At 38.0% G+C, this 27706-nt stretch overlaps 2 protein-coding genes across 2 annotated transcripts; one reads left to right on the top strand and one right to left on the bottom strand.

Annotated features, from left to right (window-relative positions):
• Positions 1-103: 103 nt before the first annotated feature.
• On the bottom strand, positions 104-13854 carry LOC140226748 (18S rRNA (guanine-N(7))-methyltransferase-like). The gene is made up of 10 exons (XM_072307180.1): positions 13700-13854; positions 11249-11286; positions 10614-10709; positions 9900-9982; positions 7335-7431; positions 6718-6814; positions 5074-5210; positions 4534-4582; positions 2896-3047; positions 104-882 (listed from the first exon to the last, which is right to left on the bottom strand). The coding sequence occupies exons 1-10, from the start codon at positions 13742-13744 to the stop codon at positions 825-827; spliced, it is 852 nt and encodes a 283-aa protein (XP_072163281.1). The 5' UTR covers positions 13745-13854; the 3' UTR covers positions 104-824.
• A 1360-nt stretch (positions 13855-15214) lies between these two features.
• Positions 15215-27349, top strand: LOC140226747 (phosphoserine phosphatase-like). Its single transcript, XM_072307179.1, has 5 exons — positions 15215-15404; positions 17718-17852; positions 24581-24726; positions 25189-25337; positions 26970-27349. Exons 1-5 carry the CDS (start codon positions 15265-15267, stop codon positions 27075-27077), a joined length of 678 nt encoding a protein of 225 aa, XP_072163280.1. The 5' UTR covers positions 15215-15264; the 3' UTR covers positions 27078-27349.
• The last annotated feature ends 357 nt before the right edge of the window (positions 27350-27706 follow it).

Here is a 27706-nt window from a genome sequence, read left to right as displayed (position 1 = left end):
GAGATTTGACCACTGTGACCTTATGCGCAAAAAAAAAAAAAAAAAAAGAAAGAAAGAAAGAAAAAAAAAAAGGAAAAATGGAAAGAAAAACCACAACGTCCAAACAAAGAATGTGACTGACACATGTAACACTACCAGTTGAGTTTTGGTTAAATGATATGCACCTAATAAGGATGAACCAGTTACATGCTCATGTAATGATAAAAAATAAAACAATTAAAAACAAGTAACAAGACATATCCAAAGAAAAAGGGAAAGAAAAGACATGAATAAGGCAATTGATTTGCAATATCTCTTTTATGCCATTTCCCTAAGGGTTGTAAAATAAGTTTTGGTCATGATTGAACCGTATACACACAAAGATTCTAGGTGTGTAAGAAGCTCCCACGTCAGACTGTTTACATTAATCTCTTGCGAGTGCGCTGGGGTTAACACTTAATGGCAAGATTACACTTTCACACTCAAGCCTAAAATGTGCATATTTGCTATGGTTAGTGTCATTCTTCTGCTGTGACCATCGTGAGCGTGAACAAGGCTTTTCTCCTATTCACAACAGCCTGAAAGCTTATTCACTACACACGCGTCTGCAATGTTTCGGTCCTACTTTGAAACATTTGTCTATGGTTGCCAGTCATGCCAACAGCCTTTCAAAAAGTCTTCCTCTTACTAGAACTGCTCCTGATTTCCAAAGTTTGAACGAGATCTTCCTCTCAGTAGAAGCAGCTGCCTAAAAGTTCATACACCGCTCATGCACCTGTAATGTTCCTCGCCTCTGGTTCACAGTGTTTGTCCGTAGGTGTAAGCAAGACGTCCAATGACCCCGTTCAGAATGCCTTTCCAGAACGCTTCCTTCCTGTGTACTTGGAGTCTGGCCTCACATCCCTGGGTGAACAATTGTGAGCAGAAAACAAGAAGCAAGAGGTTTCAGGGACTTCCTCAAAATAACACAGACAGCATATCATATTTTACACTCAATGTGTTACTAAATGAAAATTGCTTGGTTGTGATTTCACTAAGGGAAACTTTTAATATCTTTCCCTACTACTGTAATCATGACGCATCAAAGGTACTTGAGTGAACGGCTAAACATAATGTAAACAGAGAGTAAAGTCTATTATATGTATTCAAGAAGTATAATTATCATTCTCTCTAGATGCACACAGATCAGAATGATTCATCCTAACATATAGTGTGGCAAAACTTTGAAGAGATTTCCATTCAGACTGATTCAGGGTGGAATTAGTGAACAACCTTCAAAGGGTTTGTATAGTTTTGGTTGAGACCTAACTTCAGGTTTCCAACATTTTTTTTTGTGAGATGATGACAAATCTCTTACGAAATGTGAAAGAGCATGTAATTCCAAGAGGAATTCAACATTTCTTTGATGAAAATTGGTTTTTGAATGGCTGAGATACCCATAACAGAGTGATCCCAATAAAAGGTGGGACCCACGTTTTATTACGATTGCTTTGTTTTACCTTGCTTTTGGATGTCTCAGCCAGGATATTCCAAAACCAATTTTCATCCAATAAACTTTTAATTCCTCTTAGAATGGTATGCTCTCTACTTTTATAAGTGGTTTCTTGGTATCTCACAAAAAGCTGAAAGCCCAATCCTCATCTCCACCAACCCTATACCATCCTTTTAAATTTGAAATGTAGGCTAAAAAAAAGTCATTTTCAGACATAGCACTCCACTACCTTGGTAGCACAAGGCAAGTGCCAAATTGTGTCTCGCCCATCCGCATACAAGGAATTATTATTTTTTATAACTCCCAGAAGTTAATTGACCTGCTTATGACCTTTGACCTTGTGATGACCTTTAACTCCCCAAGGGACATCTACCATCCAAGTTTGGTCACAAACGGACATAGGGATCAAAAGTTATGAGCCACAATCAAAACGCGCCCTAAAAACATAACATTGGGCCCTAAAAGTTTGTTGATCCCTGTCTGTGACCTTTGACCTTGTGACGACCTTCACCTCCCCAAGGGACATCTTCCGTCCAAATTTGGTCACAAACGGACAAAGGGATCAAAAGTTATGAGCCATAAACGAAATGCGCCCTAAAAACTTAACATTGGGCCCTAAAAGTTCGTTGACCACTGTCTGTGACCTTTGACCTTGTGGTAACCTTCAACTTCCCAAGAGACATCTACCATCACCCAAGTTTGATTGCCATTATAGCAACGTGTGCTGAGTTACGAGTGGTAAGAGAGTCTTGCAAGTAAACTTAAACGTATGACCTCAAATGACCTTTGACCTTATCATGTGACCTCTTACGGCACCATTACAAGATGAAGGTACCCCCAGTGCATCCATCACCCAAGTTTGATTGCCATTGTAGCAACATGTGTCGAGTTACGTGTGATAAAAGAGTCTTGCAAGTAAACTTTAACGTATGATCTCAAATGACCTTTGACCTTATCCTATGACCTCCAACGGCACCATAACATGAAGGTACCCCCAATGCATCTATGACCCAAGTTAGGTTGTAATCCAAGCAACTTATGTGAAGTTATTTGTCAAAAGAGAGTCTTGCAGGTAAACTTTAACATAGAAAAGAGAGTCTTGCACATACTCTTTAATATATGACCTCAAATGACCTTTGACATCATAACATGACCTCCGACAACACCATAACATGAAGATACCCCTAGTGCTTCTATCACCCAAGTGTGGCTGCCATTGCTGTAACAGTTGCCAAGTTATGCATCATAAGAGAGTCTTGCAGGTAAACTTTAACATTTGTGACGGACGACGGACGGACGCCATTTGGATCCCTTAGTCTCGCCTTCACCTCCGGTGGGCGAGACAAAAAGTGGTGCAGCATCATTTACATCTGCATCAGTTTTCTCCCAGTCAGGGTACCCTGTTTACACCAGTGATAACTCACCCCTTTCCTTGTCTTCTCCTTCTCTCTTTCTTCTCTAAGATCCAGTCTCTACTCTTCTTCACATTCTTCCCCTTCATGTTCTTGAACCTCATCCTGGAGTCTGTAAACGAGGCCTGTGTTTGCACACCATGACCTGATTCAGTTCCAAGGGCCTGAATTAACAAATATCATAGAGATGGATGAATGAATAGATAAAAATACAGATATATAGACAGACAGACAGAGAAAGATACATAGATAGATAGATAGATAGATAGATAGATAGATAGATAGATAGATAGATAGACGGACAGATAGATACATAGAAATAGATAGATAGAAAGACAGTTAGATTGATACTTCGTAGATAGATAGGATAGATAGCTAGGATAGATAGATAGAGATAGATAGATGGATAGATATATAGAGATCAATAGATAGACAAATAAATAGATAGAAAGACAGATAGATGAACAGATGAACAGATAGAGAGAACGTTAGACAGTTAAATAGAAAGGTAGATTGAGAGACTGATACATACGTAAATAAATGAATGAACAAGTAAGAAGGTAATATGCTTCATTTATGATCTCCTATGGTTTATTTCAACTGAAAATAAAACCACACCACAAAATAAAATGTCATAAATAAAAGGATATTACCATCTTAAACTTATGAAAATGGCAGTATGATTCAAGTACAGTTAAACTCGCATAAGTCGACGTCGCATATGTCGAATAATCGCGTAAGTCGATGATTTTAAAAAGTCCCGATTTTTCCCCATTGACTTACGTGTATTAATTCACTCACAAGTCGAATTTTGTAAGTCGAATACTCGCCTAAGTCGATGAAATTCCAAGAACACTTTCACGGAAAAACCATTGAATTTACTGTGCCTAAGTCGAATAAGATTTTATTGTGTAATAAATCACTGTCATTTATTATTCATTATTTATTACTCAATCATTATTTTATTTGTCAGATGAGTTTGAGGTGACAAAAAAATGATCTAAAATCAAAATTCAAAGCGATATCATGGGATCGTTGAACTCTCTTCTTGTTTCGAGGTCCGCTGGTACAGCCCTGTCAGCTGTCGCGCTATGTACGTACAGCGTTCGTACAGTACACATGCGTTCATTTACATGTACAGTATTGAGCTTGCAGTGTAGCTTGGCATTTGCAGCGCTGCGCAGTGGAGTGGTATAATGGATGAAGCTGCTGAGTTTTCAAAGCGGAAAGTAGGGGGAAAGTTACGGGCACGGGTAAATCTGAATTGCACCTCTACACGCATTTCAAGCCACGGTATGGTAAACTGGAATCAATCACTGCTCAAATATCGTTCATATTCACTTCCCCAAGGTTTAACAAGGGTGTAATGTAATCGGACCTGTGCCAATACTAATACACTGTCCATGCAAAGTTAGCCGCGGCCCTGCCGGGCGACCCGTGCTGCGGCACACCGCTCCAACTCTCGGCTCCAGAGTAGACAACATACATGTACATTATACATACATGTATGTACGTGTGGTGAAACTGTAAGTCGATTTTTTTCGACTTACGCACAAGTCGAAAATCGCCTAAGTCGATGTGTTTTGCTCAGTCCCGAGAAGATCGACTTATGCGAGTTTAACTGTAGATGTATTTTCAAGTGAAACTTACTTTTGGTAGCTGTGGATTTGACACACCAGCAAACAAGCACAGGAACATCCTGCAATACAAAATGCAAAGAGATATCTTTAAATACATCTTGTTCATCACATGTCCCTATCATTAAGCACAGTCCATGACACTCTGCTATTCACGGCACATAGCAATTAGCAGCACCAGCAAATAAACATACCAACATTGCTACCTAGCTCATAAACACATGCTGCAGCAGCGGTATGCCCAAATACACATACAGTCAAACCTGCCTTGGTGGCCACCTGTCTACAGTAGCCACCAGCTGAATGTGGCCACTGAAAATTCCCCCACCCCCTTGAGAAGCAGCCATGTGAAAGACCCTGTGCACAGTCACTCTTTTTGTATCCCTTGGGTAGCCACTACAGACAGATTTAACTGTATTTGAATATTTGAACTTCTTGATGAATAACCATTGCTGTTTACATCATGACACACATTGGGGGGGGGGGGGTGATCTGTACAAGAGCACAGACCAATACAAATGGCACACAATACAATATTTCTAGACATATTCACTTTTTGGCTCGGGTACTGTTGGGGAAGTCAACGACGAGTCCTCCGGTGAAGCCTGCCCTCATTGCCTGAGATGTGATGAGTTCCAGCTGGCTGGGGTTCTCCGGGTAGAACTGGAAAACAGCTCGACTGCCTCTTCTCTGAAATACAGTAAAATGGGGTAAAATAACAAAATAATGAATTACATGAAATCATGCTTACAACAGAATGTTAGCACAGATCACTTCATCATATCACAATGAAAAAAAAAAGTGCGTATTGCTTTCAAAAGCAAATCCAAATCCTGACGCAAATCCATGTGACACTTTGGCTGCATCTCACTAATAGAAATAAGCAGAGATATTCACCTTGTGTCTGTGAAAACCCAGCGTTCAATGGACAAAGTCTGCGGATATTTGAGAATCTCAAATGGGATGGGTTCAAAAAAGGACACTTTCAGTTCTTGCAAAAAATGTCTAAAACCAATGTAGTGTACAATGAGTACACCACTTGCATGTAGAAGCATGAAAGCTGCATGTAATGACACACTAATTTGTAACTTTATGGATGAATCAATGACTATCATTAACCCTATAAAGCCCAAGGGGGGGCACATTGTGCCCCCCCTACCAAATTTTCGTTCGCCACTCCTACACCCTTTACCTGATTTCAACCAAATTTGGTGACTTTTCCTAAAATCTTATTGCGAACATTTTGATATATAATTTAGCTATGTCTGATATTGCTGGTTGCCATGGCAACCGTAACCTGACAACCATGTTCATCAGATTTTGCATGTTTTTCTGTTCAAATTTCAATCAACAATATAATAATGAATGAAATGAGGGTTTTCTTGGCTGTAATTTGCTGAAGGACCAAAATGTGAAGTAATTATGGTCAAATATTACCCTGAAATGGTCTTCTTATTATTTCCTTTATTTTCATATGACGTAGGCATCAAACAATAGATATAATAGAAATAATCTAAAATACAGCATTTTCCAAAGACTACCCTTTTATTTTGTGACATTATCATGCGAGCTTTGCCTGTAATATCACTTGTTGATAATATTATCAATCTGCAAACTCAGAATTCCAATATTATGGAAATATTAGATGTGATACCAATATTTGTACCTATCCCAAGCAATACATCATAGGTTTCATATGTTTCTTTATTTTGTAATGAATAGCGCCCCCACAGGTTGACCTTGAGAAATTTTAACCATAACAAATAATGAAGGTTGACTTGCTTTTCCTTTGTGCCAAATGTAAAAATGATTGATATAAAATAAAAACATATACACATAGGATAAAGATATATAAAGAAAAAATATGATTTTAGCATATTTCCTATGTATTTCTTTGTATTTTGGCAAATAGCGCCCTCAATAGGTGACCTTGAGAAATTTTAAATGTTGGGTCATGTAGAGTATGAGTTGCTCTACCCATGTGCCAAATATGACGGTGATACATCATATAATAAAGAAGTTATATAGGGGGGCACAATGTGCCCCCCCTTGGGCCTGGAAGGGGTCAAAATAGCTTGGGCTTTATAGGGTTAACATACATTTGATGAACATCAACAAAATCTACAAGAAAAAATATCTATTAGAAAAACAACAAAAACATTCTTTCTCTACATATAACAATGAGAACAAGACTCACCAAGGCACCATAGAGTGTGGAAAAGAATCTGTACAACCTTTTAGGTGGATGATGTGATTTCTTGTCTGCATTACAGAGCCATTGTAATGCTGAGATACTGTGGAGTTAACAAAACAAATACTCAAAAACAGCTATTTTATGTATACAAGAATAGAAAGCAGATCACATTACTGATATGCAAATTTATCTTCAGTGATGTGGTTATGATAGTATTGAAGGCAGGAGTAATTGACACTCATGAGAAAATTATAAACAAAATTACTTTTTGGAAGATTCATAAATTACATTAATTACATTTATGTAATTACTCTGACTAGCTATTGCAACCATGCAACTTTTGCAAGAGTGCAATGTGTATTTGAATGCCGACATCTAGGGGAATACAGGTACATAGGTAACTTAATAGATTCTCTGCTGGGGACAATGGTCTCTCTTCACTGCACATGCATTCCCAAATGAATCTGCTCAGTCCCATATATTTTATCAAAATGATGTTTCATTATAAATTCAATGTATTGAAGCTTTGATCCATCATTTTAATTCATGTAATATTGCAACTGGTATTAAAAATGCTTTACTAGACAAAGGTAAGAATGGTAAACATGTCATTCAATCACCTGATTGCACCGTCAAATGTTCCCGGTTTAAAGAAGACTCCTTGTCCCATGTCTGCCTGACAGACGTCACCTTCCACCTCTCTCTCCATGGCAATGTCTGATGGGAGAAAATATTGAATAAAACAGAGAGTCACGTACAGGAAACTAAAGTCACAGCCTAGTGCACTAAAACTTTGTGACAAAGTAACAAACAACTTGTTTCCACAGAGAATCCGATAGACCAAGAATTTTGAAAACCTGGAATTACGGTAAATACTGCGCTAACGCAGACCCGGCTTGTTTCCACGGAAAGCTTATGATTGGTTAGTATCCAATTCTACACCTGTATGCAGTTGTGACTGGGTGTCTGGAAAGTTGGCTTAGTGCATTGGGGGTAAATAAACATCCATCATGGTGGCTGGTAGGATTTGCTGATCAATGCATTCAACTGCGTTTTCGATGGTGTTTTTTTCAGTCTAGTTTGGCACTATCTGATGAAGCATCACAACCCATGCAAAGGAAACTTCAGATAATACTTCCGGGTCATAACGCGACCTCACATGAGCTGTATCAGATTATTTAACCTGGCATGTTTCCACAGCGCTGAAACGGGGAACTAACCTGAAAGAACTACCTCAGGAGACGGTTACGAAGATCAGAGTTTTAGTGGCTACTGGAATCTGAAAAATCCGATACTGGTGCGTTTCTACAGGCTCTTCTATTGGACAGAATCCGATAGACCCAAATTTGGGGATGTGTAGAAACATACCAAAAGACAATGAGCTGGGTAAAAATAAGGACTTATGTTGGAACAGCAGTTCAAGGTTTATCTTTCCACAAACTAATGTCCACTACTTATAGAGGTGGGCTATAGAGGGTGACATTTTCAGAACATGCTCATCACACCTTAGTTTGATGACTTTTTGCCTACTGACACCATTTTTGAAAAAAAGAACGAAAAAAATGCAAAATCCGGGGTGCCCCGGCCGAAATCGTAAAAAATCCAAGATGGCTGCCATTTCGGCTTAAAAAAGACATTTTTGGCCATAACTCGGCTAGTTTTTGGTCTATTGTGATGATTTTGGTGTCTATCCCCATGTTTTAGGGGTCAAAGAAATGGATTATCATGATAATTTTAGTGTAAAACCTAAACTTCTACATGAAACTAACATTTTTCCCATATTTAGGGTTAAATTTCCTTCTCCTTTACCCTACCCCAACCGCCATTTTTTGCACTTTTTTCCGTATTTTTTTTTTTTTCAAGTCATGTTAACTACCATACTCTTAATAACAAGTTCTAGCAATCTGTTTTTTTTTTTTTATACCGACAATACAGCAAGAAATATACAAATAACTTACGGTATACATGTATGTGTCATGCCAATACTGGTAATGTGGCTGGTGCATTCAGAATGCATGATAACTGTGGAACCAGTATTGTACTGTATCTGCTTTATAGTGTCCAGTAACATTTTGGTCCTAAGACCTTTAACAATATAAATAAATAGATATGATAATAAATATTCCTTCTCCTTTACCCCTACCCCAACTGCCATTTTTTGCACTTTTTTCCGTATTTTTTTTTTCAAGTCATGTTAACTACTTCCATACTCTTAATAACAAGTTCTAGCTATCAATATGGTGTTTTCTTGCAACAATACAGCAAGAAATATACGAATAACTTACATTATACATGGTTTACATAAATATGTGTCATGCACTACAGGTCTGAATACCAAATGTTTATCAGCACTACAAAGCAGATACAGTATAAGCACTGGCTTCTGTTACAATGTACACTGTACCATGCATCCTGAATGCACAAGCCACACTATATACCGATATGTGCATGACACAACATTGTAATAACCGTTATGTAAACCATGTATAATGTAAGTTATTTGTTATTATTTATTATTATATTTATCTATTTATATTGTTAAAGGTCTTAGGACAAAAATGTTAATGGACACTATAAAGCAGATACAGTATTTTATACTGGTTCCACAGTTACCATGCATTCTGAATGCACCAGCCACATACCAGTATTGGCATGACACATACATGTATGCCGTAAGTTATTTGTATATTTCTTGCTGTATTGTCGGTAGAAAAAAAAACAGATTGCTAGAACTTGTTATTAAGGGTATGGTAGTTAACATGACTTGAAAAAAAATGCGGAAAAAAAGGGCAAAAAATGGCGGTTGGGGTAGGGGTAAAGGAGAAGGAAATTTACCCCTAAATATGGGGAAAAGGTTCGTGTCATGTAGAAGCTTAGGTTTTCCACTAAAATTATCATGATAATTCATTTCCTTGACCCCTAAAACATGGGGTTAGACACAAAAACCATCACAATAGACCAAAAAATAGCTGAGCCAGAGCTAAAAATGTCTTTTTAAAGCCGAAACGGCGGCCATCTTGGATTTTTTACGATTTCGGCTGGGGCACCCCGGATTTTGCATTTTTTCCGTTCTATTTTTCAAAAATGGTGTCAGTAGGCAAAAAGTCATCAAACTAAGGTGTGATGAGCATGTTTTGAAAATATGACCTAAAATTGACCCTCTATAGCCCACCTCTACTACTTACCAAGCATACTGGGGCTGATGTCCAGTCCTACCCAGTGGTGTCCCTGTTCGGTCAGTGCTTCACCACTCAGACCTGACCCGCATCTGAAAAATGAGGCAGACGACTGATATCTCCTGTTTCTGTGCAATAAACATTTAATGCAAGGCTGCTAAGATGGCATTTAAAAACACACAAAAAAGCAAGCAAGCAAGCAAGCCAACAAACAAACAAATAAACAAAAATTATTCTACAGGCAAAAAGTTTATATTTTGCTTAAAAATTGGGAGTTTGTGAACATTATAGCATGCTAAATCAAATTCTAGAAAAGGAATAACAATATATACTATTCATTTCAAAGCTACATTTAGCTCTTTAGAGTAAAGAAAACACCTCTACTAACTGATGGTGAAAACATGGTAGTTGGTTACCGTATACATGCCTGATATGACACATGTTGTACATTTAAAAACAAAATATGAGTTGGGAATGGTAACCATGTAACTTGTACAAAAATATATGTACACAAAAAAAACAACTTGTGGTCACCTGAAATGGAGCAAGGCTGTAAATAGCCGTACCTTTTCTTCCAGCACTTCTTTATCAAAACTAGAATTTAAGATATTATAAATATGACTGATTAGTTACCCTCCCCAGTGCACCATCCATTTCCTTCAAAAATTACTTTTGCCTTCTGTTTTCTAGCAGTGGTGGAAGGGTGATATCTGTAATAATTACCCAATGTCCAAGATGTATGATGGTGAGTCTGCAGGCAGTGCGAGGAGTTCTATGGCTCTCTCAGACATCGTCATCTGGATTTCAATCATTCTTGAGCTGAGAAAAGAATAAAAGTATCAATGAAGCACCATAATGACTGTCGTATCAAACGACCATTACACACATGAAACCATTTCTGCTAATGTTTTACTGCAGCACATTGCAACCCTTCTTTATAAGGACAAGAGCAAAATATAACCAGAAAATTGTTGGAAAAAACATCAAAATTCTAGCCTACCTCAAAAGCCTCTTTCTAAGGACAAGAGCAAAATACGTCCAGCAAATTGTTGAAAAAAAAAATCAAAATTTTAGCTTACCTCGAAGGCCTGATCTGAGCAGTTATAGCATTAAGTGTCATACAAACAGCACATTGATGTTGAGATGATTAATGATAAAACAATCAAAAATTGGTACTATTCTAGTTAAACTTTCAGTTTGAAGAATCATGTTGGTTGAATTTGCCTCTGATATACATTATTTCAAATGCCTTTATTATTGGGTGAAGGTCACCCAGTGCCATGTATACAATAGAATGCTACCTTACAAAGAGGTGAGGCAGGCATCGAGTTGGGGTAAAAATTGAGAGGAATACTCACTTGCTGGTATACTTTCTGGCTTCTTCGTCATTATAAAACTGCCAAGGAGAGAAGGAGAGGCAAACATTAAACATCAAGTTAACCATTGGTATCTCAACTTTCCATAGAATTTCCGGTTTGTCTACCTCCCCTAGTAATGCCATCAAATAAGAAAAACAAGTGAATGAATGAATAATACAATTGGTGCCTTGTAGCCTTGAACTTACCAAAGAGTACAGTAAGAACATTTAACATTATTATACTAAGATTCTACATAGAACACTATAATTTGAATACAGTTAAGAAAACAGTGTTTTATAGTCTAACACTACCTTTACATCCATCAAGTTATTACCCTTTACAAGGATCATGCCTATCAGCTGCATCTGTCATCATTCTGATACCACATCAATAATAACTTCAGCAAACAATCTAGATGCACATCCAACTTTTTATGTGCCATGGTGTAAATCCCCCATGTGCCACATTTAATATTCTGAGTCAGCAGCATAGTCACTCATGCTTTGGGAAAACACTCTGTTTTTCAAATCTATGTAAGTCTCATATATTTTTGTTACCATGGACAAGTAATGAGTAAAGGTGTTGGGAAAATGCCAAGCTTTGCTTTGATGTAAACTGTATTATCTGTAGTGTCACAAATCAATGATTGTTTTTCTTCCAAATGACCAGCAGCTGCATTATTGCAGAAGGATGACTTTTGTACAAAAAAACAGTGGCAGGAACTTAGAATTTACTCCCAAATCCAGTTCTAAGGGAATACCACTTGTTAGTCAATCACCACATATAATTCAAGCTACACAACAGGAATGGAAGTGTGGGAAATGCTTTCATTGTACTGTGACATTTGGCGATTTATTAATTGCTTTGGGCAGGACCTATGCAATTTTGCAGAATATGTGAACTTGGGTCGACGTTGACTGAGTTGGGTGTGCGAATGTGACACATATGTACATAAAGACTCGACATAAACCCTCAATTCTGACAGTGCAGAGCAACAAAATTTGTAAATTCCATTTCTTCGTCTTACTGTGCTGTCGCTGCCTCTACTGTACTGTAAGTATATATGCAAGCATGGTGTCACCGGACACCATGGTACATGTATTACCGGACACACACATTTTTGCATACTAATGACATTCTATACGCGCGAGACTTCGTAGATTAGCCTCACAGAACTTTGTGTGGACCGAAATCATAAAAAACGCGACATAAAAATGTAAAAACACAAAGAAATTCACATTTTACCTCAAATTTACAGTTGAGTGACCCGCACCTCATCATAGTTAATATTTATGCATGTCTGAATCATATTTCACGACTGAAATTCTATGAAATCCCACTCACATACAGGAAAAACGCCGAAGATTCCAATAGAACCAAAAGTTCACTGATCGATATCGGAAATTTGTAGCTATCGTTCTCAAATGCAAACGATGCGGAATAGTTGTGCGCTATTAAAGCGGTCCGCAACTCGTCGCCCGCGCGTGCAGCTCCCATAGACAAAGCACGTAAACTAGAAGTAGAGACTGGGTCTAACCAGTTTTTATTGCGTGAACTGTTCAAAATGTTCAAGACAGACATTTTACCGCAAAATATGAAATTTGAGCCTCATTTGCCTATTTTTTGTCATCCGCTCGGTGAGAATGTGTACGGTGATTTGTGGGATAAATTGTGATTCTGGTGCAAGGACTAGGTGCGAAAGATGTCAATTATTTCATTGTGAAAATCGTGTCCGGTAATTGTAATGTGATTTTGCACAGCACAAAAAGACAACTTTTTTTTAGAGGGGTATGTTTGAAGCATATTTTCTAAAAACTGGAACGAACAATTGGCACAAGTTGGCTGAATTCGTAATTTCCAGGAGTCTGTGAATAAGTGATGTTATTTTTAGCCGAAATATCATCCTCTGGGTACGGAATTAAAAGCCATGAAAAAAAAGCGTCCGGTAATTGGATGGGGTACTACCCTACTACTAAAGCTCTAGCTCATCATGCTCATGCAATCTTCTAACGTTACTACAATGTAGAAACTACAGCTGTACCTTAAAAGTAGGTCTAGTCTTTATAGATCTATGTCTTTGAATGTCTTTAGATCTAACGTTCTATATCTTTTTATTGACCACCCGTGGCGTTGACAACGGTTGACGTAGGTAAGCATGACAACAAATGACATGTAACGTTACGATCACACTCACAGGTTCTACATAGATAAAATAAGCTGCTCATATATGAAACCATTTCATGGCACAACCATGACACAGGCAAAGTGAGACCTCAAAACATATAGGAAAGATTTGAATTAGATTCTAATCAAATTAAGTTTAGACGATTTGAGCCTCATAGTCATATTCTCATAATGTGCATGACGCAGAAATCTAGATGTGGGACTATTGTCCCAATTGACATCTATACAGCGTTAACGTTAGCTACTTCCACTAATGTTTTCTTTTACCATCTCTGGAGGAGCCGTATGCTCCGGTCTCCGACTAGATGCCATGGTGATGTGAAATTGTCTTGAAGTTCTACCAACGGTGGGTTTACTAATGATTTGTGAACGGGCTCTTGAGAGTAGAAATCCTCGCCACACTTGCCGACAAATCGCTTGCGCAATCATCCAGCCAGATACAACACGTAGGAAACAGTTATCTGCACACGTGTTGTGTGTGTGTCTTGTGCATGTCATTCACGTGCACGCGACAGTTTTCCACTCTCCTCGCCCAGCTAGCGCGGTACACACGGCACCTGGCGGCCTGGCGTGGATACCCGCGCCGCTAACAAAACAAAATGCAGCTAGCTAGCTAGTTAGCAAAGAGCGTACATGCGACTCGTCTCGTACGCGGACTACAACGGGTGCAGAAGCCGTGACCATCTCCGTTGAACTACAGCATAGCTGCGGTAACTGGGCTGAGGACCACAGTCACACACTGGTAAGCTTTCGTTTTCTCTTACTGCTGTGTTGGATTTTGTAGATCATATTCATACTGCAATGTCCAATTTCAAGTAGAAATCTACAAGTAACAGTTAGAACTCTACGTGCACCGGTCGTCCTCATGCTTAGACCAGAGCAGAGATCTATGCAAGTTACACGGACGCTAATCGATCCTCGCCGGCGCCGGGTGCTGCCTGAGGAATGGCGACCCTACGCTAGGCTACGAGTCTGTGCTTATGCTTTTCGGGCCCTGTTATATTGGGATAGACAATATTGGTATACTTGCTGACATGGTCATTGACAACAAGGATGTAGCTATACCTGCTATGAAGCAAAGTGCTTCATTTTCCACAAGCAACCGACATGAATGTAATACGACACGTAGGCCTAGATGAGAAGTGCATGCTTCATTTTATAAAACGTTAACTTAAAGGTTGAATTACGATAAGTAACTGACATTGATCGATGTGTTGTGTGTAACTACTGCACTGGTGTTGTAGACAGAAGAGAAAGATCTGTCTGTCCGGAGGAGTCTTTTATTTATATTGACGTTATCAGTATCACTCTCCCCTGTAGACAATGTAGGAGGGGATCCGTGAAGCCAGATGCAGTCTCCGCGGAACATATCCCTAACGTTAAGGCCTAACGACCAGATACAGACAGATCTTTCGGTCAACTACTGGCGGTGCCTTGGGGGCCATTTATTGGGAGGTCGGTCGACACATGTGGTTTCATAGATTGAGGGACTTCATCACTTTTTATGTAACGTTAGGGTTTTCTGGGAAAGAGAATATCTGTCTTCTATGAAGTCTATAGACAGTTCTATTTAGTACTGGATACTATACCATCTGCTTTTTGACAGGTGCTACAATGACAGAACATCAGATTTTAAGTTTGTGTATCTATTGCATGGAGTCTTTGTCTCAAAACAGAGCAATTTTAAGAAGCAATGTCATCAGTCATATATTCTTGTCTTGTGACATGAAAGACATATTATTATTATCCAAAATAGTCTTCTTTTCACCCCTTGCAGTGATTTACACTTGTATGTGGCTGCAGTAAAGAAGACAGTTTCTCAGCATATCGCCATGGCAACACTGGATGAAGTAAAGAATGTCTTCAAAGATGCAGATGCCGTCTGCTTTGATGTGGATAGCACGCTCATCGAGGATGAATCCATAGATGAACTGGCAAAGTTCTGCGGAGTCGGTGACCAAGTTAAAGAACTGTAAAGACCCCTCTGATCTTCTTCTCCCCTCCCCCCCCCCCCACTTCCTAGTTAGGGCAAGAATAGATGACATACAACAGGATTTTGATTTGCAATACTAACATTCATACTTTTTGAAATTTGTCGCTCAGTCCAAAAGCAGTTATCTAATAACAAAAAGCAGCAAGCGATTATGAATGTGTTTTGGCAGAGAAGTCTAATAAACCTCAGAGAATGAACTGTGATAATGATTCATAATCCATTATTCAGATGGCGACTTCTCAAGGTGTAGTTCTAATTCCCAGGTCATACAAATTTTATTGTCCATGCAGGGTCAGATCCAGGAATTCTGTAAGGGGGGAGGGGGGCACAAATATATTTCTGGTGCCACTTCCAGGTTTCATCCGCTGTCAAGCAAAGAAAAAAAAAAAAAGGCCAGCTCAAATAATGCTTTCTTTGAAAAAATGAGAGGGGGTGTGCCAAATTTAAGGGCGATGCACACCCCTTTTTTTTTTCAATTTTGTATCTTTTTGTTTGTAGCAATAAATAAAGGGGCGCATATGCCCGACGCCAGTAGCATCTTTTTAAATTTACTAGAGTTGAAAGAGAAGGATGCGTTCAGGGTTTTTAAGGAATGATAAGAGGACTCTATAAGACACACCTTATCACACTATTCTACAAAAAGTGTACACGAAAAACTGCTAAAATACACTTTCCTGTTCGATTTATGATCCCAAACTTCAGCAGAATGTAGGAGAAGCATCGCTCTTTTAAAAAAATAGGAAAAACTCAAGATTGGCTAGGTTGACCCATTTCACCAAATTTCAGTCCTCGTACAAAATCACTGCGTGCGACTTTTTGTTCGTTTTGTGATGCACGGTCACATAAATATGGTACATTTTATTTTTCAAGATTTCACATAAATTACTGATGTCATCATTGAAGCATAGTAATACCTTCCTTGTGTAGCTCAAAGAACAGTAGTTAAACTTGGGTAACCTATGTACCTGCATATTCTACCGAAGCTCATTTTGAAGGTCATAACAAGTATAATGCAAAGCAATAGGATCTGTAATACTAGATCTATCAAAATGGATTTCACATAAATCAGTGATTTCATCAGTGTAGTCGTCTTTCTTGTGTAACTCAAAGAAGGGTAGTTAAATTTAGGTAGCTGTATGTACCTGCATGTTCTACTAAAGTTCATTTTGATGGTCATCAATTAAATGTTTCTTTTATTTTCAAGTACAATGCAAGGCAATAGGAAGACATTTATATCAACAATATCCCATAGTAGATGAGAAATGGATCAGTTTTAAATTACTAACCTGTGAAAGTTCTATAAATACATTGAAAAAAAAGAACAGATTCCTGACACCAAGAAAAAAATGACAGAACCTTCCCTGACATGATGACAACTGAAATGTGAAAATTAAAATAATTATATTTTATAGATTCTGAATGATAGTAATTCTGAAACAGGTAAATTGGGGAGGTCTTGAAGAGAGCTTTACTCCCATGTTTGTAAAAAACATAAAGTTATGCATTCCTACCCTACAAGACAGGAAAACTCTTTCCATTTTTCTCCAGTAAAAGCTGCATTTGCGCTTAAAACAATAGTACACACAGGTCTGACATTCCGGAATAGCCTTGACTCTAACATCACTGCATCATTGTCACTAAATTGTTTTAAATGTAAACTAAAAAAATTCCTCATGCAGGCTTATGTTTAGTTATACAGCATGCAATTTTATTCGAACTTCCTCATTATCAGATTCGTTGTTTATTAGGTATTCCGGGTTCGCTTTTCGTTCTTTTTACTGAGTCGTTTATGTCAAGGCTATTCCTGAATTAACATGTATCGTGCATTTTTGCGCATTCCTACAGTTACATTTAACCATGTTGCTCGGGTGACAAGGAATCTTGCAAGCGCATTACAGGTGGCTATTTCGTTATGTTCTGATGTATTTTATTTGTTTCTCTTGCTCTTTTGGCTTTCTTTTCCTTTACGTCCCTTTCCTTCCTTTCATAGTTTTTGTTACTAGGTTGTTTGTTTAATAAGGCCAATATTTTAATCTATATAGGGACCTATACATTACAAGCTTTGCTTTTTAACACTGTAGGTCCCCCATGTTTGTAAAACTGTCTTCTCTTGTATTCTTTGTAATTACGACGCTACATGTCCAGTTTTATGTTCATCGATTGTATCATGTTACTTGTGTTTGAGATGTGGAACAATAAAATAAAATCAAATCAAATCAAAAAGGCAAAGAGCCCATGAATACATGAAAACGTCAGTAAACCATCCAATTAATTCCACTGCCATCCAAACAGGACCAACAAGGCCATGGGAGGTCAGATGAGTTACAAGGAGACACTGGAAGCTAGACTGGATCTGATCAAACCAAGCAGGGACACCATGGACAGATTCAACAAGGAGAATCCACCCAGGTTTACCAAGGGTGTCGAGTGAGTACTTTAGCTCTTTTAAAATGCATGCTTTTTAGGTGATACGCTAACGGCGTATCACTTATTGTGTTTGCTCAAAATTCCCATTTCTTTCTGACAAATTTTGTGAACAAAATATCTCAATAATGACTTGACCAATTAACATGAAATTTTTAGTCATCATATCTCATGACAATACAGTGTATCTCAGTATGTCACAGCAACATTTTCATGACGATGACTTATCTGTGACGTCATCTAGGCGCCATTTTTGTGATTTTCAATGATCGATCATAACTTCATAACTAAATGCCGTTTCTCTACCATTTTCAGTAGACATAAGGTTCAAGTCACGACTGATCATCCGGTACTATGCTAATTACCCAGGTCAACATGATGTGCGCGTATGCGTGCGTCAAAAATTTAAAATGCTCAAAACGGCTTCCCGACTGGTTTTCTTGAAGTTTCAGACAATTTTAAGCGTTTCAAAAAATTCCGCGCATGCGCGTCCGTCCACATGTTTTCGCGCACACAGCGCGAAAGCAACATGAAAATGCACTTTTTTTGACTGATTTGGATTCCTGACACATTAAGTAACAATATCCATTGATTTCCGATCGATTTTGACCTATAACAAAGGCATGCACTGGCGTCAAAGTTAAAATTCCGCTTGCGTGTGTATGTGCAAATATAGTGAAAAACATGTCTTTGTTTATTTCGTCATAGCTCCTGAAAATGGCCGGCAACCCTATAGATGTTTTATTGCATATTACAAAAGCATGTGACTTGTAACATTTCAAGTATCAATATTTAGAGGAAAACTCGATGACGTCATCATATCGTCATCTGAAATCAAAAAAGTGGAATTTATTTTGTTGAGGTACTGTTTCTGACATTCATTTGCTGGTATCTCTGTTGTTTTAGCTCAATATTATCCCAAATTCGGATATGTTGTACTTTGAAGATTTTTCTTTCAAGTCCATGTCATTGTTTTGCAATTTGATAACGCCATCGTACTGGAAATTGTGATTAAAGGCAAAGACTAAAAATCAGCCAAGTTTATGTATCATGTCTATGGGAGGGGATTTTTTTAAAAACCATGCATTGACTTGATAGCGTTCAAGCATCTTTACCTCAGCTGATTTTGCTCCATTTCCTCTGAAACTTAAGTACATGTATGTTGTAGCTGAGACAATAAGCTGCAGTAATCATGCATTTTATTTTTTCAAATCTCCTCATCAGGTTGACAATTTTGCAGCTTAAAGCTGAAAATGAGAATGGAATGTGGACAAAACGATTCCTGATTTATCTTTCACATATAAGCTTACGTTCCTCATATTTTCTAGTCGAGACGTATAGCTGAGAGGTTAAAGGCGACGTCTCTGGCGCCAGAGACGAGAGGTTACACATGTGCGGGTTTGAACCCCACAAGAACACGAAACAAAATACTTTTATTTTTTTACTTTTTCTTCAATGGAGTAATTAACCTTCGTCAATGTAGAAATCACGTTCTCATGTAAATACACCCATAAGCACACACACACACACACACACACACACACACACACACACACACACACACACAATATTCCTTTCTTGGAGACCACATTGCTTCGACTGCTGCAAAATTTTGCAGGCTTATAGAGTTTGTCAAACTGATCATATTATATAATGACGATGAGATGAGACATACAGTTGTAGCCCTCTTGGTTATGCAAGTAATGTTCAAAGTTCATATTTGAAAATACAAGTGTTAAAGTGAAGGTGACTCTTAAAAGACTTTATCACCATGTTTGATTTCTGTGGGTTTTTTTTTTACATTTTGAAGACCTATTGGTAAATATTCAGTTACATAGCCTGTCTAATCGACTTACTTGCACACGCTGACACATGCATGAAATTTCCACTTGGTTGCATGACAGAAACAATTTGATCTGAATTATGTAGGACTGTATAAAGAACTGGACTTCACGAGTGTTTCTCAATATAATTTCAAGTCGCTATTTAACATAATTTTCGTTGTCGATCACCCGTGACCGATATCCGATGACCCCCAGCGTATCACCTAACTCGTCTTCAGTGACGAGTTTGATATCTCTCTTTTTTTTTTTTTGGTTTGTTTTTGTTTGTTTGTTTGTATGTTTTTTTGCTCAGCCACCAGTGGAGCACACAAAATCATTTCATTTCATTTCACTTATTTATTTCAGCACGGCACATGATTCAGCCAGACGGCTGTTCTTCCTCATGTCCGTGCATCATGAGGTAAAAAGGCCATACTTTTTTCAAAACATATACACATGTACCTGAAACATATATACAAAATACAATTACAGTTGAACCTCTATTATCCGGCCTCCCTTTATCCGGATCTCTCTATTATCCTGACGCAATCTCGCCGTGATTTTTTTTTTTATAATAATTACGGGAAGAAAGGGGGATTCCCAACTCCTTGAGAACTCCTACCCAAACACACATGAATTACATATTACTTCCAATATGATTAACATACATTGCATCAAATTTCCTTCCAAAGCTTACCTTCAGACATTTCAACATCCTGAAACATCCCCAAATGTAACAATGAAAAGGTTGCAGTATACACATTACTACATGCGATACTACAATGGGCTACATCAGTACATGTGTATGTATATGTACATGTATAAAGCATTGAGTCTCCCGTATCCAGCCAAATCCCTTATGGGCAATTCCACGGTAACTCGCGTTACAAATAATGGGTACATTTATGGGATAATGTGCCAATATCTTTGTAATTGGAAGGATCCACAAGTTACTTTTTTCATCATTGGTTAAGTAGACATACACCAACTAAATGAATCCAAAAAGAAAAATAAAGGACAAACATGTTGGGATTCTTGAATCATTTAATTTTGGTAACTCGCGTTACACAAAAAGGACATGGTCAATTCTATAAAGGCCTCTTTTTGGAAAGTCTCCTCATACTAGACAATCCTGATAAAAGTTTTCCTACCTTGAATTGATAGTGGGTTAGGACTCATGAATTAACACTATCAAAGTTGAGTAACAATGACCTGGTAAAATGTAGGGAGCCTTTTTATCGGTAACTCGCGTTACGGTAACTCGCGTTACATTATGTCCACTAACACAGGGTGACACAAATTGATGACATACAACTGTTCTGATGGCACTGAATCTTGTGTTGAATATTTTGAGAGATGCTTAGTACATAGTAAAATGAATAAATGTTAAACAAATATTTTACTAATCAACCCAATTGATAGAGAAGAATGTTTTTAAGACTAAAAAGAGCTTCACTCCTCAAAGAGACCCTGAATATGTTTCAATATATACCCAGATGATTTAGGTGTATAAGTACATAATTTTCAGAGTGTAAAAATGAAAGATGTTGAAATTCTTTTAAAAACAAAACATAAAAGTATCAAACCCTATTGACAAGTTTACAAAAAAGCCTACAATCTTTCAAAAATTAAAATCCTGTCTTTTTGAAAACTCTAATTTCTTTGCAACTAACTGACAAATAGACCAGTTCGTAATTCCACTTTGCGCATGAGCAGAAAAAGTTCATTTGTCCCAACAGGCATTTTGGTTTGTAAATTCACTGATATAAGCATCTGTGATGTGATGATTATTCATGTGATCCTTATCTAAATTGATGCTTGCCAGCACATCCACCTGACAGCAAGAATGGTATTTTGCAATATAAAAGGAAATAAGCTGTTACTGCATTCAATACAAAACAATGAAATGGATGCTTGCTAAATTATAAACTGATGGGAGTATTCTGATCCCCTGATCGAAATGAAAGTTCATTCTTTTTTTGAACATGAATTCCATAAATTGTTATGTCAGGCAAGTTTTATGCATTATGTCACTTTGAAAAAGAGTGAAGTGCCGAACCAACTGAGAGAAAAGAAAGGTCATTTGTACCAATGTGTACATGAACTACAGTGTAATTACGAACTGGCTTATTACCCTACATCAACTTAAATAAGCACTCAATTGATCAGTGTTTTTGTAGTAGCCATGATTAAAAAAGTCATGGGCGTGCATACTCGAGCAGTATTCGAACTAAGACCTCCTGATCTCCGAACGGGCATCATCTCGCAACTAGACCACCAAACTTCCGCCCGACTAGAAGTGTTGGTTCTAATCCTTATATCATGCAGCGGGTACTGCATAATTATTCAAATTCATGAAATTCTTTCGTTGAGATGTTATTATTGCAACTAATTGACAAATTGCCCTACATCAACATAATAAAAACTGAATTGATCAGTGTTTTATTAGTAGCCATGATAAAAAATCATGGGCACACATGGGTACTTGAGCAGGCCGGATTCGAACCCACAACCTTCTGATCTCCGGACAGGCGTCATTTTCACTAGACCACCGAATAAGTATTAGAACCAACACTTGCTGCTTTATAGGTCTACTGTAATAAAAATTCTGTAATACTAATGCAGGAATTTCAGAAGATAAATTTTAGGTTAACCTCGTTCACTGCTGGATGTACATGTACAGACTATGTACACATGCAGTAAGCCTGGCTAGACTCCTCAATGTGGCATGTGATCAGTGGCCTTGATGCTAGTATTATACAATCACAGTTTATTTAGGCTACTCTCCTTTGTTTCAGTCCAGCATAGTATGTATAACACTAGATTTGATTGTTTTCACCATGATATAGCTCAATTAAGTGTTAAAATTTGCTTACGTTGGTGGAAACTTGTGTTTATAGTCGGTAACTCGCGTTACATACCGGTAACTCGCGTTACATGGTAACTCGCGTTACACTTTTCATTGACATTTTTTAATGTGATGACAGTGTTTATTCAAGTCAACATCCTGTGTACAGTATCAGGGTGTGATGAATTTAGAAAATTATGATTCCCAACAAATTACCTCCACTGCTTCCTTCAGAATGAAAAATATTTTTTGTTTCGGTAACTCGCGTTACATGGCTCAAGGGCTGAACTTTCAGGTGGTGATAAAAATTTTTTGAAGGTGGCATAGAAATTTTCTCATGGGAGACTGAAGTAGAACCAATTTGCTTCTTTAAAATGATTTAACTGAAGTGCTAGCAGGATTTTTCTTTTAAAAAAATGTATATCAAGTTAAGCATGCATTTTAGCAATTTGGATGACTGAAAAATTGTCTTGAACATTTGTAGCTGTTTCTCAGGAAATATTTGACCGATTGACATAATTCTTTGAGTTTCTTCAACTTCAATATATGGGTAATACATAATGAGTAATTCTTTTGCAATATAATAAACTTGAAATTTTAGTGCCATGTCCACATTCCCATGGAATTGCCCTTATCCGGATGAGCCCCGGTCCCGACTTGTCCGGATACGAGAGGTTCAACTGTAGATGAAACAAATCAGAGCTAAAGTAAAAAAAGAAAGAAAAAATTATTTACAGGAAAAAAAAAAATACATTCTCGGTTTACTTGAAAAAAAAAAATGGGGAAGGGGTACAATATCATTGTAGTGTCAGATACAAAATTAAAATCTGTCTAAACTGCTAAAAATTGTTTGCTTGCATGTTGGCAATGTATTCCATAATTTTGGATTTAAATTAAAACTCCTTTGCCTAAAGCAGGTTTTGATATATGGTAACTTGAATATCAGCATTGTATTCCTTAAATCATAATCAAACATTATCAACTCAAGCATTTCACTTATAAATATATTTAGGCGTTAAATCATAAGCGACTTTATACATTGTGCACAACATATGTTTATTTCTTCTCATCTCAAGTGTGTCAACATCAATTTGTGAGTATAACAAATTAGTTGGATATCTTGAATTTACCTGCAACGCTGCTCTTAGAGAACGATTCTGATGAATTTGAAGACGTTGAATATAGCTCTGTTTAATATTTGACCATATTATGTGACTCTGCACCACAAAACCAACAAAAAGTCGCCAGGCATGGATTTTTAGTAACGGGCAGATTCTGAATGAGCAGACTCTAAGCTTAAAAATGGACTTTCCTATAAAACCTCCCTAAATACTGGAAAGAAAACACACTCTCTGGAAAAGTGTGAACTGAGAACAGAGGCTCTGAAGTACACAACCTATTCAAGGCTTAATCCTTACAAAGCCGTGCTATCTGTGCCATGAAAGAGACAAAACACACGATGTAAATCACCAAAGCAACAGCAATGAAGGGATTATCAGATCAAGCTGAAATTGAGCATGCCTTATGAACTTATTCTGTCCGTGATTAATGCCAACTTTCAAAGCAGTGGCATCATTCTTTTTAAAGTTATTAGAGTGAAAAGTGAAGGGTGCGTTCAGGGTTTTTGAGGAATGAAAAGGGAACTCTATAAGCAGGGCTCGACACTAACGGTGGCCCGGTGGCCCGGGGCCACCAAAAACGCATGTCGGGCCACCAAAATTTCAGAAATGAAGAATTTGGTGGCCTGATCGGGCCACCAAAAAAGGCCGGATGTTTGCCTTTGGGCCACCAAAAATAAAAGTTAGTGTGGAGCCCTGCTATAAGACACACCTAATCACACTATTCTACAAAAAAGTCTTTGAGAAAAACTGCTAAAAAACGTGATCGCTCTTTCAAAAATATGAAAAACTCAAGATTGGCTAGGTTGACCCATTACACCTATTTTCAGTCCTCGTACAAAATCTCTGCATGCCACTTTTTGTTTGTTTGTGATGCATGGTCACAAATGAATCAAACTTGCCATTCAGAGGTGGATGATGACACCTTTTTGCCTCCTACAGGGATCTTGTGAGGAAGCTGAAGTCGCTAGGCGTGGCCATCTACCTGGTAACCGGTGGTTTCACCTGCATCGTCAGGAGCTTTGCCAAGGTACTTGGTATTCCTGCTACCAACATCTTTGCCAACAAACTCCTCTTTGACTACGATGGTAAGTTTTGAGCGTAGGATGGTAGAAATATGGCACTATAGAAACAGTTCTAATACATGTACATGTATATACAAACAAGCTTGTAATGTTGCCATTCATGCATAGTGCATAGAGCGATAGACATGAATTTGTAGTATCGATGGAAACTAGGGATCAGAGGGAAAAAAAACATTCTGGACAGAATTCACTTGTTTGCGGGCAAATCTGTTTTTGCATTGCACACAGCAGCGTTTGTGAATGAGGATATGTGCTAGAAAAAGCTGTAGGAAAAAGATGTGTCAACTTGTACATATTATATTCCAGAGTGCTGTTTGGTCACTCAAGCAAAACACTTACAAATGTTGTCAGACGAAAGAAATCTGCTGTTAGAAAGATAAATTCTGGATACACAAGTTGAACTTATTCTGGGGATATCCCATAAATCCCTACAGTTCAATTCATTTCATATCGTTCTCTCTGCAGGGAATTATGTGACGTTTGATGACCGTGAGCCAACTTGCAGTACAGGAGGGAAGCCCCGCGTCATGTCCATTCTAAAGGAGCGGCACGGCTACAAGCGACTTGTAATGATCGGTGACGGAGCCACGGATATGGAAGCATGCCCTCCAGCAGTATGTAATCCCTTGGGATCTCTCCACATACTCTTTTGTATTGATGGACGTCTTGTTGGGTATTACAGTTCAAATTCATACAGTCTACTCCTGTTTAACCAACACGGTAATAAAGAAATTCCGGTTAAAATGAAGTAAAAATTCAGGCTGCAACATTATCCACTCTATATATTTTTATTGTGTATTTGTTCGGTTATAATAAAATCTCGATATACATGTAAGGAAAGAAAATTGCCGGTCCCGAAGACTTCGTTAAAACGGGAGTCTACTGTGGATGTTAAGTAACACCTTATGTGCAAAAGTATGTCACTACTTCAAATTCACAGACATTTCTAGAACAAGATAAGCAAGAGGTTATGTGAAGTGACACAGTAACATGACCCAAATTCACAATTTTGAAACCTACACGTGTACAAATACATGAGAAGCATAGACTGTAACTATCTTGCTGCTTGGTTGAAGTTTGGAAGTTACTTTTTTATAAAGGGAGTCGGTCATCAGATATTATGGTTCTTCCATTGAATTGATATTTGTTCGCTGCCCACAGCGGTGCATTCAAAAATCATGACAAGCGCAGACCTGCTTTATGAATAGAGATAGATTTGCCTGTCGGTGAAATTGTCAACTAAAGTAGAGCGTGATTCTTTTACTGTGTATGAGCTGCATTGTGGGAATTACAAGCCAAGGGCAATTATACCGGGTGTCCAAAAAAAGCGGAATGGTGGACTTTCAGTACCTTGCATTGTAAAAGTGATATATTTTTTGACATCACTAGAAAGACCATCTTCCGCAGAAGACAATGATACCAAAAATCATTAAATTTGGTTCAGAACTGTTCATTCTACGCCAAATTCTGTAAATGCAGTCATTTTCAAATTTCGCTGGATTTTTGCGACATATGAGCAATGAATTTGGGTGCGACACGCGTTCCTTATACGGTGTATTAAGTAAACCCATTGATCCATGTCAACAAAAGATAGACCTTTCACATAGGATGAGGGCCAGGAAAAAAATGTGTGTTTGTGTGTGTGCGCGCGCCCAATGTGAAAGCTGTATCTTTTGTTGACATGGATCAACGGGCTTACATAATTACACCGTATGGAAGGCGTGTCGCACCCAAATACTTCGCTCATTTGATTCGAAATTTGAAAATGACTGCATTTACAGAAGTGGTTGTAGAATAAAAAGTTCTGCACCAAATTTAATGATTTTGGTATCATTGTCTTCTGCGGAAGATGCTCTTTCTAAAAATGTCAAAAAATATATCACTTTTAGAACGCAAGGTACTGAAAATCCACTGTTCCGCTTTTTTTTGGGACTCCCAGTATAGAATCAGGATGTGTATACATTGCTGGGGATTCAGCAAACTTTGTGCCATGTTCAGGCAGCCTGAAACTGACAGTAAATCATTTGTTGATCTTGGTGAGCTTTACACGGATACAAACTCCTGTGTCCTACTTAGTACGGACAACAAATAGATGACAAGCATACATAATTAGCAACCTTTCAAGGTCACTCCAAACCATCTGTGCCAAGCTCAGTTTTTTTATCGGGCATATAGTAAAGCAGATTTTTTCTCATTCATATCTATATACTGTATTTTTTTTTTTCTTATTTTCTTTTTATCTCCAGGATGCGTTCATTGGTTTTGGGGGCAATCAGATCAGAACCAAGGTGCAAGAAGGGGCCAAGTGGTTTGTGACAGACTTCCAAGAACTGATTGCAGTGCTGGACTCATGATCTCTAGGAAGTTTTTTAAGTTTTCCTGCTTTAGTAGGGATGAATTGACCTGTTGTAGAGGTCATCTATGCTGCATTACTAGCCAGTAGCCCACTGACTTTCCACTGAGTGCCTTGCATTTTGAAATATTGAGAGATTTTTCTTTCACTCAAGACTACAGTGAAACCCTGTTATAACGAGTTCGGTTATAACGAGGAACCGCTTATAACGAGGTGATCATGTCGGTCCCGTTTTCCTTTGCGTGTAAACCTATGGCAGAACGAATTGGTTATATCGAGATTCCGGTTATAACGAGGACAATTTCAGTGCATCATGATAAAGAAAAACATAAGCAATTTGATCGGATATAACGAGGTTCCATTTCTTGACTTACCGCTTTCAAACACGCGACAAACGAAACATTGAAAACTGAATTCACGCTTTCCACGTCTCTTTCCCGTTTTGCAGACTACCGTTTCTTCCACGATTTCTTCTATACCCATGCGATAAGACACAGGAATACCTTCCGATGTTCCTACTAAGTTCTTGACTTACCGCTTTCAAACACGCGACAGACGAAACATTGAAAACTGAATTCATGTTATCCATGTCTTTCCCGTTTTGCAGAGTACCGTTTCTTCCATGTTTTC

The sequence above is a fragment of the Diadema setosum genome, chromosome 4, assembly GCF_964275005.1.
Source record: "Diadema setosum chromosome 4, eeDiaSeto1, whole genome shotgun sequence".
Classification (NCBI taxonomy): Eukaryota; Metazoa; Echinodermata; class Echinoidea; order Diadematoida; family Diadematidae; genus Diadema; species Diadema setosum.
Note: the sequence above shows the minus strand (reverse complement) of the source record. Positions and strands in the feature narration are given on the sequence as shown.